Raw genomic sequence first — 17,383 nt, forward strand, 5'->3', positions numbered from 1 at the left:
AGGCATGGCCATGATGCTCAGGACCCCAGAGCTGAAGGAGACAGAGAATGGAGGATTGTTGCAGCTCCCTGATCAGCCAGTCTAACTGTAAAACAGGGAATTCCACGTTCAGTGAGAGACTCTTCTGAGATTAATAAGGCAGAGGAGGGATAGGGGAAGACACCTCCCACCTTCCCCTGATCTCCACATGAAAATGCCCAGGGCCCACACATCCATGAGTACACCCTCCTGACCATCCCGCCCAGACACAAAACACTGCCCAGAAGTTTCCTGGCTCCCAGATGCCCTGGCCTCATTCTCAGTCTCCTCAAGGGCTTTTTTTTTTTTAATATTTTTTGTTCATTATTTATTTATTTGAGAGCGACAGACACAGAGAGAAAGACAGGTAGAGGGAGAGAGAAAGAATGGGCACGCCAGGGCTTCCAGCCTCGGCAAACGAACTCCAGACGCATGCGCCCCCTTGTGCATCTGGCTAACGTGGGATCTGGGGAACCGAGCCTCGAACCAGGGTCCTTAGGCTTCACAGGCAAGCGCTTAACCGCTAAGCCATCTCTCCAGCCCTCCTCAAGGGCTTTGATACTCTTGGCTTCCAAGCTCCCAGCTCAGGCCTGGGTCTATACCTGTCCCTTCCGTCTTCCATGCCCTGTCCCTCCTGATCATCTGGCTCCTCCATTGGAGGCCTATTCCTGTCTCCTTTACCCTCACGTGATATCAGGCACATGGTAGATGCTCAGTGAATGGGAAACGAGTCAAGCACACTCAGCACAGAGAACTAGAAAGTTTAAAACTTCCCACGCTTCGGGAAAATATTTGGAGGGACGCTTGTTTGTGCTGAACAGTAGGCAAAATGAGGTTCTGCTTGTTGGAGGAGTTGGGAAGGGGGGTGAGGGTAGCAAACCAGGAACCTGGCTTTGGAGGGAGAATCTCCCACCCTCCTTTTTTGCCACTGACAGGGAAGGGCTTTAGGTAGAGGCCCTGCCCATTCAGGTATTTGGTCTCTGACTTTCCTTGTAGCCCATTTCTCTTTCTCTCCCTTTCTCCTCCAACCCCCACCCCCGCCCTTCCCTAACTCCCTGTCTTCTTCCACCAAAAAATCTCACCAAATCCAGAACCTGCCTGGGGAAGGGGGCAGGAAAGACAGCGCCTCCTTCATTATGACGCCCTTGCATGGTGACGGCAGGGTCTTCAAATCAGGCTGACCTGGGTCTACAGCCTGGTTTTGCTGCTGTGTGATCTCAAGCAAGTCACGTAACCTTACATAAGCCTCAGTGTCTCCTGTATTAAATGAGAATAACAAGGGTCCCAAAGGGCCACTCTGTGGGTTACATAAGAAAACCCAGAGTGTTTGGCACAAACCCAGGCCTCAGTGGTGGCCATCAGCGGCCACGCTCCCCGGCCAGGGCGTGGGGCACAGCACGGGGCGTACAGGAGGCAGCCAAGCACCGCGCCTGACCGCGTCTCGCTTCCCTCCCTGGCAGGTATTCGCCAACTACAGCTCATCTTGTTCAAGGTGGCCCTGATGCTGGGGGTGGAAATCCATGTGAACGTGGAATTTGTGAAGGTTCTGGAGCCTCCTGAAGACCAGGAAAATCAAAGTACAGTATAACTGTGTAACGGTCTAACTGCCCTGTCTGTGCTGGGAGTCAGTTGCTGCAAACCGGCCGTTGCGTGTGTGACTCTCGAGGCTATCTCTGCAAGTTATTTTTGTTGGGAGCTATTTGGCATTCTTCCACTGGCAAATAGTTTACCTTTTTTGACCATTTCTGTGGCCTTAGGTTTGCTCTTCAGCTCCTGGGGGAAAGTATTATTAAGCCGTGAAGCTTACAGTTTGGATACGCAGTCCTACAGGCGGCGGCGTTGACAGGTGAAGTCCAGTCAGTAGCAGGCGAGGAGACATAGGCCTGTCACAGAGGTCACAGCACACAGTCCCATGTGTGTCAGGCTGTGTGAGAGACCACACCTGGTGTGCCCTGGAGAGATGCGGAGATGGCTCAGGGGTTAGAGCACACGTGAGGGCCTGGGAAGGCCTGAGCTCAATCCACGTGAAAGCTGTGTGTGGCCACACCTGTCAGTAAGCCCCGTCCTGCCGGGAGCAGAGACAGGAGTTCCTCACTGGTCAGCCGGTGCAAGTGAAAACATGACAGCTCTGGATTCAGTGATAGCGTCTGTCTCAAAGAAACAAAGAGGAAGAGCGGACGAGGAGCATTCTCGACATCCTCCTCTGGTCTGCACATGCATGCTTACAGGTGTGCACATCTGCACATGCATGCACCATACACACACATACTATACGCACGCTATACAGATCATACACACACGCCAAAGCAAACAGGGCTCAGTGGTTAAGGCTCTTGCCTGCAAAGCGTAAGGACCCAAGTTCGCTTCCCTAGTGCCCATGTAAGCCAGATGCACAAGGTGGCACATGATTCTGGAGTTCATTTGCAGTGGCTAGAGGCCCTGACATGCCCATTCTCTCCCCCTCTCTCTCTCAAATAAATACAATATTTTTTTAAATCTAGTAAAGAAAGCAAGACTTCTAGAGCAGTTGGTAAACGATCTCTCCACCCACTTCTGCCACCTCTTCTTGTCTTCCTGTCCTCGTAGAAATCGGCTGGCGGGCAGAGTTCCTTCCTGCAGACCACGCCCTGTCTGACTTTGAGTTTGATGTCATCATTGGTGCAGACGGCCGCCGGAATACCCTGGAAGGTGAGAATTCTTCTTGGGGCTGGGGTTCAGAGGTGATGGGAGTGGAGCTGGTGAAGAGTGGGCAAGACAGCTGACTATCAGCTGGGGTGGCAGGGGTCTCACAGAAAGGCAGACTGCTCGGTCCTGCCTGAGGCCAAGCAGCCCTTCCTCCCAGGAGACTGAGCACGTAACAAGAGCCGTCTCCTTCCCTCTGGACCTCCGCTTCCTTGACAGAGGAAGGTGGACAGCAGATGCTGCTCAGCATTGAGACGAGGGCTAAGGAAGGACTCATGGAGGAGTGCCTTGGAAGGGTGCAAGGCCAGGAGAAAAGTCAACACACACTTATCAAACACCTGCTGTCGTGTGGGCGCAGTGTGAGGGCTCCCTACTAGTCATCTAAGAGAAACACCCCTTGCTTTTAAGGGTAGTTAGTCATGTCCAAGGGCACCGGTTCCTGAAGGAAGAGCCCCTCTCTCCGTGAGTCTTAAGTTAGGTGCAGTGTCAGGGTACAGAATCACACTTCTCTGGTCCCCGAAGCTAGAAGCATAACGTGCTTTCTCAGGGTAAGAGCCTGTCAAGTTGAGCGTGGAACCCCCATTGCCAAAAACTGCATAGGTCATCTCGACCTCAAATTCATTAGCCCACAGGCTGCGTGTACTCATTTTTGCTAATGGTGCCGCCTGAGACCATGGGTTGAAAACAGTGTGGCACCCAGTGGCATCTCTTAGAATATGGAAAGCTTTACTTTTGGGGCCTGCCCTCCTCATGGTCACATGCTGTGAATAGTGGACATGCTCCAAGCATAGGACATAAATGCCAGGCGGATGTGGCAGCCCGCCTCTAATCCCAGCATGTGGAAGGTAGAGACAGGCAGATCCCCAGGGCAAGCTGGCTAGCTAGACTGGCTGCCTTGGCAAGCTTGGGTTCAGGTGAGAGGCCCAGCTCTGTAAGTCAGGTAAGGAATGATCAAGGCAGCTGCCAGTTTCAACTTGTGGCCTCCACATGCGCACACATGCACACCCCCCCAACACATGCGTGCATGCCACACACACATACACATACAAAAAAAGGGTTAGCAGAATTTTACTAAAATGGAGCCATTTGCTGTGGTCCACTGTGTCACCACACATTCAGGAGAAATTTTCTGATCCCACTGAAAACCAAGAATTTCAGGACCCCTTCCGAGACTCTGTAGTTGTATAGTAGGATGACCATAATTAACACTAATATAATGCTCATTTCAAAATAGCTAGAGGAGGGCATTTTGAATGGACCAGCAGTTGAAAGGATGGGCATGCTAATTACCCTGACTTGATCATTGCTTAATATGCACATGTATCAAAGTATTATATTGTATGCTGTAAATATGTACAGTTACTATAAGTCAATTAAAAATTAAAATGGTCGGGTGTGGTGGCGCACACCTTTAATCTCAGCACTAGGGAGGCAGAGGTAGGAGGATTGCTGTGAGTTTGAGGCCACCCTGAGACTACATAGTGATTTCCAGGTCAGCCTGGGCTAGAGTGAGATCCTATCTCAAAAAACCAAAAAGAAAAAAATTAAAATGTTCCCTGAAGAACTAGAAGACTAGGGCTGCAGAGCTGGCTTAGTGGATAAGGCACTTGACCTATAAAGCCAAAGAACCCAGGTTCAATTCTCCAGGACCCACGTAAGCCAGATGCACAAGGTAGTGCATGCATCTGGAGTTTATTCACAGTGGCTGGAGGCCCTGGTGCACCCATTGTCTCTCTTACCTGCCTCAATATAAAAAAAAATGAATTAGAATACTAAATTAATTGCAAGCAATTACTGTGTCTATTTATTATATGTTCATTAGATGTGTCCCAAGTACCAGACACTGGGCATTAGTGCTAGTTTCCTGGAGCCACCCTGACCGAGCAGCAGCAGCTGAGAGGCGTGCACAATGGGGATCTGTTGCCTTGTAGTTTGGTGGGTGAAAGCGTTCTGTGAGAGGAGTCTGCCCGGCCCCTCTCCTAGCCTCTGCTGCTTGCTATACTCCCTGGCTTAGCATCAACCCATCCTGTGCACAGCTTCGCTCAGCCGTATTCCCTGTGTCCAACTTTCCCCGTGAATAAGGACTCAGTCATCTAGCGTAGAGGCCTGGTCCTCCACCTGTCAATCTCTCGACTGATGACATCTACAGTAACGCCCATCTCCAGAATAGTCACAACCTGAGGCTGAGCATTAGGACCTTACCATGTACGGATACTAGGCATGTGGGAGGATGACACACTATAAGTGACAACAATTGAGGCATAAAGACAATTTGTGAATATCCCTGACCTATAAGATTTCAGTCTAATAACTCAAGAAAAGAAAAAAAAAATTCATGAAAAATGCTAGCAGAAACAAAAATGTTTGGGGGCTGGAGAGATGGCTTAGCGGTTAAGGCACTTGCCTGTGAAACCTTAGGACCCAGGTTCGAGTCTCCAGGTCCCACGTTAGCCAGATGCACACGATGGCACATGCATCTAGAGTTCGTTTGCAGTGGCTAGAGGCCCTGGTGTATGCATTTTCACTCTCTCTCTCTCTCCCTTTCTCTGTCTCTAATAAATAAATTAAAATAAAATTTTTTTTTGAAAAATGTTTGGGTCACATAGGTTCCCAGGCTGGCGGGTCCCACATGCCAAGCAACTCCGTACAGGAAGAGCTGCTTGACCCCCACCAGAGCAGGTCATTGAGGCCACTCGTCTGGGACAGTGCGAGCAGGGCGTTGGGCTAACGCAGCGCAGCCCAGGACATAACCCGCTCACTCCCCAAGGCCTGAGGTGCCGGGTTTCCTCCGAGGGCACAGGCCTGGTGCCCCTGCCTGCACGGCCACCTCCAGGTCCAGAGCCTCAGGCTCACTGGCGGGACAGTCGCTTTCTCAGCGACATTTTCAGAGCCGTCCCGCAGCGCATCCAGGGGACTGAGGCAGCTGCCGCTTCCCTCTTGCAGGGTTCCGCAGGAAAGAATTCCGCGGGAAGCTGGCCATCGCCATCACCGCCAACTTCATCAACAGGAACAGCACAGCCGAGGCCAAGGTGGAGGAGATCAGCGGTGTGGCCTTCATCTTCAACCAGAAGTTCTTTCAAGATCTGAGGGAAGAAACAGGTGGGGCCCTCGCTTCTCTGAGCCAGACCCTTGACCAGGATTGCTAGGCACGCTGGCCGCCCTAGGGTCCCGAGAGCATGGAAGCAAGAGACTTCCCTTAAGATATTCAGTGTACAGATGTCCTTTCAAGAACAAGAGGGATTCCTCTGATGTTGGCACTGGTGCATGTGTGTGGGGGCATGTGTCTGTGCATGTTCGCATGCGTGTGAGTGCACACGGATGTGAGGATACGTGCACATATGGAGACCAGAGATCAACATCAGCTGTCTCCCTTCCTCAGTCACCCACTACCTTGTTTTTTGAGACAAGGCCTTGCTCTGCACCTAGCTCACTGATTTGGCTAGCTAGCCAGCAAGTCCCAGGGACCTGACAAGAGGGATTCTTGAAGGAATGTTCTGGATTCCATGCGGGGAAATCAGTCATAGACCTTGATGGTGTTTCTCAGCACCCATTATGTGTGAGTGCTCAGTACTGTGCCAAAGCCAAGGTTTTCAGAGCCACCCCTCCTGAAGGAGCTTGCTGTCCTGTAAGGCACCCACATAAAGCACTATGATGCAGGGTGCTCGAGCTGGCTGTGCCCACATCAGCATGCCATGCAAGGGTCGCTCTGTGGCATCACCCACAGAAGTGCAGATATATTTGTTGTATGTCATAGAAGCTGTCTCTTCCCCATGAGCCATGGCAGGGACGTCCCCTCCCCGGGGTGGGGGGCAGTTGTCGCTCAACCTTGGGACAAGAGGACAGAAGGTATTGACTCAGTCCCTCAGCATCTCCGTGTGTGTGTGTGTGTGTGTGTGTGTGTGTGTCTGTCTGTCTGTCTCTGCATGAGTGTGTGTATGTGCATGCATGCATGTAGAGATCTGGAAGCTAGAGAACAGTCTCAGGTGTCATCCCTGAGCCACCATCCACCTTTTCTTTTTAAAGCAAGACCTGTTATTGGTCTAGAACTTACCAGTTAGGCCAGACTGGCTACCTGGTAAGCTTCCAGGGACCCTCCTGTCCCCACCTCCTTAGTACTGTAATACAGACGTGTGCCACCATATCCAACCTTTTTATTTTATTTTATTTTTTTAACATGGATTCTAGGAATCAAACTCAGGTCCTGATGCTTACAAGGTAAGCACTCCACCAACTGAGCACCTCCCCAGCCCTCAATAGATATTCTTTGGCAGGCTTACCACTGAGCACCAAATGCTGGGTCCAGGGCCTGAGCTAGATCAGTGAACTCGGCCTTACAGTCTGTGGGGCCGGATGTCCAATAGGCAGATCAACAAGGGATGTCAGGCAGTGATAATGGTAGAGGGGAAGCACAGCAGGTGGAAACAAAGACAGGGAAGAATGGCCTCTTTGCACTCAAGTAAATTCTAGGCCTTTTTTTTCTTTAACCTGACTTTAAAAAGTAGCCATTTTCTTGTTTCTTGAAGAGCCAATGTAATGACAAGGTTAAGGGCCAAGAAGATGGCTCAGTGGTTAAAAGTACTTTTTGCCTAATTCTGACAGCCAGAGTTTGTCAGGACACACAAAGTGGCTCGTGAGTGTGTAATCCCAGTGTCCCTACAGTAACGGCTGCTGAAGCCTGAAGAATTCCTAAGCTGTTGGCCAGATAGCTTGGACTTCCCCGCAGCCAGCGAAACAATGAGAGAAACCCTGTCTCAGACAAGGTGGAGAGGCCCAGCACCCCGAGGTCGTCCCTGACCTCCATGTGTGTGCCTGCCTGCACACAAATAATCCAATAATAATAATAATGTTAGCTCAAGTCGTTCCTGCCCTGGTCGTGGTGGTTCATGCTACATGATGAGTTCAAGGTCAGTCTAGACCCCACCTCAAAAAGGCAAAAAACTAAGTAAATAAATAAATAAGTGTTACAAGGAAAGATAAATAAAATCTCTATACTGAAAGTCATCTTCTCTTAGTGCCTCGTCTTCACTGCCATGTCAATATTTTCAGTGATTTCCACCTTTTTACGTAGGTTCTAGAATGCACATGCACCTGTGGTGACACACGCACGCGCACACACATGTGCACGCGCACACGAGTGGCTCCTGAGTGAAAGAGTCAGTCCTGCTCTCCAGGCCCACAGCTGCGCGTCACGGTTCTGAGCGCTCCCTGATCTTTGCCTTCTCTCACTGGAGCTTTTTTCAATTCTGTCCGCGTTTCTCATTTTCTCACTCAGCTTCACACTTTAAACACAGTCCTTAAACGCTGCAGGATGCTTCTGTGTCTAAGACCAGGAGATTAGCAAACTGGGCCTGACTACATGCTCAGGTTTTGCCCGCGAGAGAAGAGCAGTTTCTCATTTTCAAAAGTCCTAAGGAGCCAGGCGTGGCAACGCATGCCTTTAATCCCAGCCCAAGGGAGGCAGAGGTAGGAGGATCACCGTGAGTTCGAGGCCACCCTGAGACTCCAAAATGAATTCCAGACTAGCCTGGGCTAGAGTGAAACCATACCTCAAAAAAAAAAAAAAAGTCCTAAGAAAAAAAAGGGAAAGTATAGTATTTTGTGATGAAATCATAGGCAGTTCAGTTTCTAATATTCATAAATAAAGGTGTGTGATAGCCCCAAACAGCCACAGTGTTTATTTACATTGTTGCTGATGGCTGAATCCCCCAGGCATGTTTGTGACAGAGACCATATGGTCTATAAATCAGAAATGTTTACTGTCTGGCCTTTTACCCAAAACCTTGGCCTCTGGTTTAGACCTTCCTGAATTTACGCTACAGATAAAACTCGTTTCCTTAAGCTCATTTTCTAGGAATGGGGTGAGTCGCTGAGCATCCCATGGTGCCTGCTGTGGGTCACAGTGATGTCTAGCCTGTCTCCACGACTGCACGGCTTTATGAAGACGTTTAATATTTCCTTCCAGCGTCTTATATCCTGAATGATTTAAGCATTCTCCAACCCTTCCTTCCCCTCAAAAGCCACGAAAATAAATACTGAAATCAGTAAGAATTATGGCCGGAAACTGAGTATGTTTTTCCAGATATTTCAATGAGCTTCCTTTAAACTTGGCTGTACTTGTCACCTCGGGCACGGTTTCATTGGTGCCTTCACACCGAGACAGCTGTGAATTTCCTCCGATTCTCTTGGGGGCTGTTCACACTGATGGCTATTTCCTGTTTAACTAAGAGGGGTGTTGCTATGGTTACCCAGTACACCTTGTGCAGGGTGCATTTGGGTCACTGTGTGTCTGCTCCTTCCCCTTCTCAGGTTATCCAGCACGGGTGTGTAGCAAACCCACCCAGGGTGCTTGCTCAGAAACAGGGTGCTGGGGCTGGGGTCACGGCTCAGTGGGTAAAGCGCCTGACATAGCATCATGAGGACCAGAGTTCCAATCCCCAGAACCCACATAGAAGCCAGGTGAGGAGCAATCTAATCCCAGTGCTGAGGAGGCAGAGACAGGAGGGTCCACAGGGCTTTCTGCCTCGCTTGTCTGTTGAATTGATGAGCTCCAGATTCAGCGAGAGACCCTGTCTCATGAAAATGCACTGTAGAAGTGGGAGTCACTCACCATCAACCTCTGGCCTCCACATCCACGTGCATACACATGTATGTACACCCATAAGCACATGAATACATGTGTACACCAGACACACGCATGCAGAAAGAAACACAAGAACAACACAGCACTGGCCCTGATTGAGCAGGTCAGGTGGAGCACAGGTAACCTGCTGGCGCACTCAGTTCTCAGGTGAAGCCAATGGACCTGGCCACGCCTCCTGTTGGAGCACGCCTGCTCCACGCTACAGCCTGGCTTTCAGTGCAGGAACTGGCTATGTCAATGTTTCGCACATGCTGGAAAGGGCACAGAGAGGCGGGGTAGACTCTAACCTGAATCCCGGCTACCATTGCCCCTGTCCTCTCCCATGCAAGCCAGGATGCGGTCGACACAGTCTGTGGGAGATTGCCAGAGCCCTGTGGAGCTCACAGTGGGCGAGACAGGGAGCCCCACAGTCCTGGGCTCGTTTCGGGCTGTATCATTGCTTAACTTCCATGGTCCTGTCTGCGTTTCCTGGAATGCTTCTTACCCAACTCTTGTTTGATTTGTCACGTGTATGTGTGTGTGGCATGTGTGTATATGGATGTGTGTGCATGTGTGGGTACATAAATACCACAGCGTGTGTGTGGAGGTCAGAGGACAACCTCAGGATATTGGTACTCTCCTTAAACCGTGTCAGAGACCATGGTTCTCTTCTTGTTACTTTCTGCCACTGAGAAGGCCAGTCTAGCTGGCCTGTGAGCTTCGCCATGCTCCCAGCGCAGCCTCCCATAGCCGTAGGTGTGTAGGCATTACAGACAGGTGCACCGCTTTAGGCCTGGCTTTGTGTGGATGCTGGGAATGGGAATCAGGTTGGCAGGCTTGCAGAGCAGATTCCCCAGCCCTCATAACCAATCTTAGCTTAGAAATATTGGGTGCCTGTGGTTGTTCTAAGCAAGCAAGTGAAAGGAAGAGAGGAAGGGACGGAGGGAAAAAGGAAGGGAGGGAGGAGGAAGGAAAGAAGGAAGGAAGGAAGATGGATAGATGACACCTTTGTGCGACGTTTGGTCCTCTTTCATCTTTCTTAGCCCTGTATATCTCTAGTACTTGTCTCACCAGAATGTTCTCCACATAAGTAATGCCGCCCATCATGAAGCAAGACGCTGTGCAGTCAACCTACGTCCAAACCCTTTCTTTTCAGGGATTGATCTGGAAAACATCGTTTACTACAAGGACAGCACCCACTACTTCGTCATGACAGCCAAGAAGCAGAGCCTGCTCGACAAAGGAGTCATCGTCAACGTACGTACCTCTCGGCTATGATTTCTCACCTGTCTTTCCCTGGGCCACCTGGGCCGGCAGCCCCAGCAGGGGTGGGAGAAAGAAGACCTGGTCCTGCAGAAGCTGACCAAGGGGAGGAGAGGGCAGGAAGGAGCCCCACCCTCACCACCGTCCTTGCCCGTGGCAGTGCGTGAGAGCTGGGCGAAGGAGCCCACGTGTGCCCTGGTGGATGTGCTCTGCAGTTGTGTGAGCGTGGATTGGCCAAATCTGTCTCCCCAGGCCTCACTCAGCCCAGCCCTACACATGCCACTTGGAGACAGATGAGGGCTTTGGTTGGGGTGGAAAACAGAGATGCCCGTCACTTGCCAATTTCATGGTGTGCCAAAGCTTCCTGTTCATGCTGTCCAAAAGATGAGCTGATACTGGGCCACATGCTGGCCGCACCAGTGAAAGGATTGGGCTTGGGTCACCAGCACCCATGGGTATAAGTGCCAGGTAGTACACACACACCCATAATCCTACTGTTTGAGAGGAGGACACAGGGTCCCCAAGGCAAGCTGGCCAGATAGATAGGGCAAGCTGGTGAGTTCTGGGCTCCCATTCGAGACCCTGCCTCAGTGAAGTGAGAGGAGAGTAATGGAGGAGAACATCTGAGAGCAACCTGTGGCCTCCATGTGCACGTGCATCTGCGCGCACACACACGACCACATGCATGTACACATGCATGCATACCATGCACTCACACAGACACAAAAAGCAAAAAATAAAACAAGAGCCAAAGCTTGGCTTGCCATGTTCTAATGGGATGTAGACAAGCTGCTTATTTGTTTCCTGACTCAGTCTTCACGTCTATAAAATGGGAGTCTTAATTCCTGTCCGAAAAGGATACTTGAGAAGATTGTGCATGTGGATGGTACAAGGGTAAGTTCATGCACACACACATATGCACACACACACGTGCACACACGTGCACACAGCACATAACACAATGCCTGGCAGATGGTGGTTTCAAGATTCCTTCCATAACTGCTCAGCCCTATTTAGACGTGTGTTCTTTGTCCTGTCAGCTTCCTCGCTTCTGCTTTGTGACTTTGCATCTTTTTTTTTTCCCTTTACTTGTTGGTGTGTGTGTATGTGTTTGTGTGTGTGTGGCACATGAACATGTATGTGCCTACGCAGTACCCTGTGTGCTTGCCTGCAATGGGATGCACTCACCTGGAGTGTCCAGCTCAGAATAATGTGGGGTGTCCCCCTCCATTGCTCTTGTACCCGTTCTTGTTTGAGCTGGAGTCTCTTACTGATCCCAAAGCTTGCTGGGTTGTTTTCTTGTTTTCCCATGAGGTCCAGCGGTTCTCAGGTCTCTGCTCCTTTCTGGGAGTGAGGCTCTAGACATGTGTGCCCATTCTTGGCTATTTATGTGGGTGCTGCTGGGAATCAAACTCACGTGGTCTCTCGGGCCTCCTCAGGCCCTCATCCTTGCACAGGAAGTGTTCTTAACTGCTGAGCCAGCTCTCCAGCCCCATGCTTTGCTTTTGAGACAGGGTCTTGCTGTGTGGTTGAAGCCTGGCCTCAAACATGTCATCCTCCTGCCTTAGCCTCCTGACTGTTGGGATTATAAGAATGTACCCTCAGGCCCAGCATCCTCATATAGATCAGGGTTAGGAACAGAAACACTGGAGTGAAGGTAATCCCCAGTCTAGCAGCTCCTGTGGTCAGGCCCCCACCCTTCCAGAGACCCTATCTGCTCACTGCTGCAAGATGGGAACCGCAGGTCAGCCTGCTCAATGGACACCAGCTGCTGCCTGGGCAGCATGAATGATCCGTCCCTCCCCTGGGTCTCCTCCACCTCGGCTCAAGCCTGTGCTGGGAACCTGAGTCATGGCAGAGGCTATGGCCAGGGCCAGGTAGGCTGACCAAGATACCAGCGGCAGTGTGGACGCCAGCAACTCATCTGCTGCTCATTGTCGACTGGTCACTCGGGGGCACGGTGCCCCCTCTTCCCTGAACCACACAGGCATCCGTCCTGAGGTAGCCTCAGTCTCCAGTTGACTTCCTGGACAGTGTAGAACCTTCTGAAAGTGGGAAGCAGAAGCAGAGGGCTTGAGCCAGAAGAGGGCCTCGCCACGTAGGCAAAGCATGACCTGAGTTTTTTGGGCCGAGTACCCCAGTCTCCTGAGATGTTAAGAGCCCCTTCGGGATCTTATTCCCTGGCTATACGCCCTGACTATATGTTGCTTGTGTTGGCCTGATTTCTCAGAAGGTGTCACAGCCCCTCCACTTTGCCATCTCAGGCACTCCACCATAACACGGTGGGGGGGGGGGGTCTAGGGAGGGGCTGGGAGAGGCCCTTGTTATCCTTGCGAAAGTCTTTCCTTCTCCTCAGAGGACTCTGGCAGCAACTCCTAAGCTGGTACTGAGGGGGTGTAAGGAACAGGAGTCTCTCTTAGAACTGGAGCCATGGGCCAGACCTGGAAGAGCTGGATCAGCAGCTGCGACCGGGGCTCCCAGGGACCTAGCCGCATGCTGCGGCCTTCTCCCGAGCCGCTGTTCATTTCTTGCTCTCGGGAATGACAAGGCCTTGCCATTGTCCTCTGTCTAAACGTATCTTGCTATTGGTAAAGAAGGTGCTGAGTACATATTTGGGGGAGCTGGCCTCTGGAGATGCGCCCATCTCCCCCATCTGCCTTTGCTGACCTCAGGTCCCTCAGTACCCCAGTTTCTCCTCTAGAAACCACGCCTCTGCCTCCCACCTGTGGCTAGGTTTCTCTTCCCCACAAAGAGCACGCGTTGTCCTAGAGTCCTGTGGCGCCCTTTTGGCCCACACTCTTGCAGGCCTGGACTGCTGGCCACTGAAGGCTGTTCTCCCCACTGCAGGGGGGAGCTGGGCTCTCAGGTGTGGGCAGCCACACTCTCGGAGTCAGGTCCAAGGTCACTGGAGCCTTTGGAGAAGCATCTGCCGCAGCCTTTTACAGCTAAGCACGATAGTGGCCATTTTTCCTACTGAGTCTGCGCTCTGTTTTTCTTAGTGCGTCACTCCCTGCTGTGTCCCTAGTAGAATGCAGTCTCCCTTCAGCACCAGAGAGCTGTGCAAAGTGGGGCCCAAATTCATCCTTTGGCCCTACTTGTGTCTGAATTCAGAGCTGCTTCCCCAGACTGGCTCCCTTCATATCTTATTTTTTTTTTATTTTTTATTTCTTTTTGTTTTTCGAGGTAGGGTCTCACTCTAGCCCAGGCTGACCTGGAATTTACTATGGAGTCTCAGGGTGGCCTCGAACTCAGGGCAATCCTCCTACCTCTGCCTCCCGAGTGCTGGGATTAAAGGCATGTACCACCACGCTTGGCTTCCATATTTTCTTGATTTATATATTTGTTTGTTTTTGAGGCAGAATCTGACTCTAGCCCAGGTTGGCCTTAAACTCACGGTGATTCTCCTTCAGCCTTGGTAGTGCTGGAATTAAGGGCCTGCGCCCCCCGCCCCACCCAGCGTGCCCATGTCAGGCAGAGCCCTGCTCCCTGGCTCTTTCCTTACTCTTTCCTCTCATTCCCTTCAGACCTCCTCTCAATGATTCTACTCCCTTTGCTCTCTCCATCACTGACCTGGGCCCTCTGTGGCCACGGTGGCCAGCTGGGTTCTCATCCAAGTTCATCCCGGGGCTCCTCACGCTCCTGCCAAGGGCGCCCACCTCAAGCAACGTCTTTGATGGACACTATCTCTATTCTTCAGCTCTCATCTGGCTCAGGGGACAAGGCCCTGTTCTACAGAGGAAGGATGTGGGAGACCTCTCCAGTCACTCCCTCCCCTACCTCATCCCTATACTTTCTAAGGAAGCCAGGGGTCACGTGACCGTAGGGAACGATACCAGGAAGGTCACGTGACCGTAGGGAACGATACCAGGAAGGACACTGGCTAACAGTAACCACATGCTGACGCCCGACTCATCGGTCAGTCAGTGCTGGGTACAATTTGGAGGAATATGGTTTGAATGTGGAAAATACTAGAATTTCACAAACATGGTGTTTGAACTCATAGCACTCCAGGAAACAGAGACAGGAGGCCACTCTGGGTACAGCAGAGACTGTGCCTCTTTGAGAACTGTGTGAATGCCCTTGTTGGTGCCTTGGTGGGTCCAGGAGGCACCTCACTGCATACCACCGTTAGTGGGGCAGGTCTTCCCATCCACTGGGCAGTTCCCACATGCCAGGCATGGCGTCGGGGTTAAGAAGTTTGTGTCCGAGGGTCACTCAGTCTCCTTGGGGCTGTGAGGAGTATGTTTGGCTGTTAGCACTTGACAAATTAGAAAATGGAGACTCTGAACCAAGACAAATATCTTGCCCACATTGAGAGTTGGTGGCCAGTGAGGATAGAATTCAACCCATTGTGCTTGCTGACCCCTGACTGAGCCTGTGCTTGTCTTTCGCGATAATCCCACCTCAACCCCTGTGGGATGAGGGCCTTTCGTGTTCTCTTTGGCAAAGGTGGACTTTTCATTTCCTTGCCACATGATGAACAGATTAAACTCTGGGAATATTCCCGACGTTCTTCCTTGTCTTCCTTATCTGACACTGTGTGGTTACATCATCAGAATGGAGTCTCTAGTCCACGGTTCAGAAGTCTCCACCCCAGCAGGGCGGTAAAACAGTGAGCACTTTCAGAGCAAAGCTTTGCAGGAAAAGCAGCAACTGGGTCTGGGAAGAAAGTGCCAGCGTTAGGTGGCACAGCCACGTCTTCGCCCACCCCTGCATCCTGTTTGACCACTACCCGAAGCATCTCTGGACCCCGGCAGCTCAGCTCCATCCATGACTAAATCTCACCCGCTGGCTTGTTCCTTTGTGTTGTAATTGTATCGGAAGTGCTCGAGAGCCAGCCGTGTGAAATGCGCTCCTTGTTTGCTTCCAGACCCTTATCAAGTACACTGCTGGTTAAGACGCCCAGTGTTCTCTGTCGAAATTCCAACCTGAGATAGATCTTAGAGACTCCAGTGCCAGGAAAAACCTGCCTCCCCTGGGCAAATGCTAGACCTCATTCTTCCTGATAAGGAAGCTCGTTATCACATTTCCTTTTTGCCTTGGATGCCAGGAAGCGTAGAGCCAAATTTGATGCTTCATTACAACTGGGTTGACCCCTGCAGCTGGCCGAATGCTTCTGCGTCCCCTTGGCTCTCGATGTCTGTTTCTGTTTTGATTCTCCTCCCTGGAGAGGTCCGAGTTCCTGAAGGGCGTCTGAGTGCGAGGGACCGCCGGGCCAGTGGGTCACCGCGTGTGCTTTCATCTTCCCAGGACTACGTCGACACAGAGATGCTGCTGTGCGCCGAGAACGTGAACCAGGACAACCTGCTGTCCTACGCCCGCGAAGCCGCCGACTTTGCCACCCACTACCAGCTGCCGTCCTTGGACTTCGCCATGAACCACTACGGGCAGCCCGACGTCGCCATGTTCGATTTCACGTCCATGTATGCCTCCGAGAATGCGGCCCTGGTGCGCGAGCGCCAGGCCCACCAGCTGCTGGTGGCCCTTGTGGGTGACAGCCTGCTTGAGGTACCGCCTGCGTGCCTTCCCCAGGTTCTCAGGGCATCTGTGCTTTGGCCGGTAGCCCCCGCTGCCCAATCTGCCCGGAAGGGCAGGCACTCAGCCAGTGGGCCGATTTCTGCCAAGGCTGCCCTGGCCCCGGAGCCTGCCCTTTCACTGAATTCTGAGGTGCCTGTTGGCCTGCCTGTAGATAGGAGCTTTCTCTCCCATCTCCAGCTTCTGCCAGACCACTGCCTCATTGAAACACAAAACCAGTTGGCCCTTTTCTGGAGCCCAGGCCATCCTTTTCAAAACATGCAGACACAGACCCTGGGATGGCCTGGGACCTTTATTTATTTATTACTTATTTATTTAAGGCAAACCCAACAGACTGGCCTTTTATTTATTATTATTTTTTTTTATGTGCACACACGTGCATGGCAGAGAGAGAATTGGCATGCCAGGGCCTCCAACCACTGCAGTCGAGCTCCAGATGCGTGTACTACCCTGTGCACATGTCACCTTGTGCGCTTTGTATCACCTGGGATGTCTGCCTTGCATGGAAGCCAGAGAGTCAAACATGAATCCTTAGGCTTTGCAGGCAAGCACCTTAACTAACCACTAAGCCATCTCTCCAGCCTGGCCTGAGACTTTTTGCACATAGCCTTTCAGTATCAAGATTTTCCAGGGTCGATCTAGGAGGGGAGATGGGAGAGGGTTAATAATGTCAATGTTGTAGCCATGGCCTCCCCTCACCAACCTGGAAGCACAAGGATCCTTAGATAAATGCCCATGTTCAGAAGGGATAGCATTTGATGTTTTTTTTTTTAGATTTATTTTTATTTATTTATTTGAGAGACAGAGAGAGAGAGGGAGAGGGAGGGAGAGAATGGGTGCACTAGGGCCTCTAGCCACTGCACAAGAACTCCAGACACATGCACCACTGTGTGCATCTGGCTTAAGTGGGAGCTGGAGAATCGAACCTGGGTCCTTAGGCTCCGCAGGCATGCACCTTGACCACTAAGCTGTCTCTCCAGCCCAGCATTTGATCTTAATGTGAGCATTGACCAGTTGTGTATGCATTTATCCAATGCTGAGAGCCAAATTCCAAAGCCCAGCGCTGGGTGCCCCATGGAGAAAGCTAGTCGCCCTCCGCTTGGCATGACTGGTCCTTGCTTACCATCGCCCTGGACCTTGGCTCCCTGGCTGAGTGCTGGGCGCCCACCCTGCCTCTCTGCCAGCCACTGAGCCTTTGTCTACCTCCTGAACGGGTGGAGCCAGAATCCTGTCCCTGCTTTCTCATGGCATAAAGGCAGCTCTTGA

The 17,383-nt window shown here is 51.5% G+C and overlaps 1 protein-coding gene across 11 annotated transcripts in view; it reads left to right on the forward strand.

Moving 5' to 3' along the window:
* Positions 1–17,383, forward strand: part of Mical2 (microtubule associated monooxygenase, calponin and LIM domain containing 2) — a 236,690-nt gene that overhangs the window by 99,504 nt on the left and 119,803 nt on the right. For all 11 annotated transcript variants that reach the window (XM_045144944.1, XM_045144945.1, XM_045144946.1 and 8 more), the window contains exons 5-9: positions 1,479–1,595; positions 2,605–2,706; positions 5,644–5,799; positions 10,476–10,576; positions 15,833–16,090. In XM_045144944.1, coding sequence (XP_045000879.1) covers positions 1,479–1,595; positions 2,605–2,706; positions 5,644–5,799; positions 10,476–10,576; positions 15,833–16,090 — 734 coding nt within the window. The remainder of the gene's footprint in view (positions 1–1,478; positions 1,596–2,604; positions 2,707–5,643; positions 5,800–10,475; positions 10,577–15,832; positions 16,091–17,383) is intronic.

This window comes from Jaculus jaculus, chromosome 3 (assembly GCF_020740685.1).
Source record: "Jaculus jaculus isolate mJacJac1 chromosome 3, mJacJac1.mat.Y.cur, whole genome shotgun sequence".
NCBI classification, from domain to species: domain Eukaryota; kingdom Metazoa; phylum Chordata; class Mammalia; order Rodentia; family Dipodidae; genus Jaculus; species Jaculus jaculus.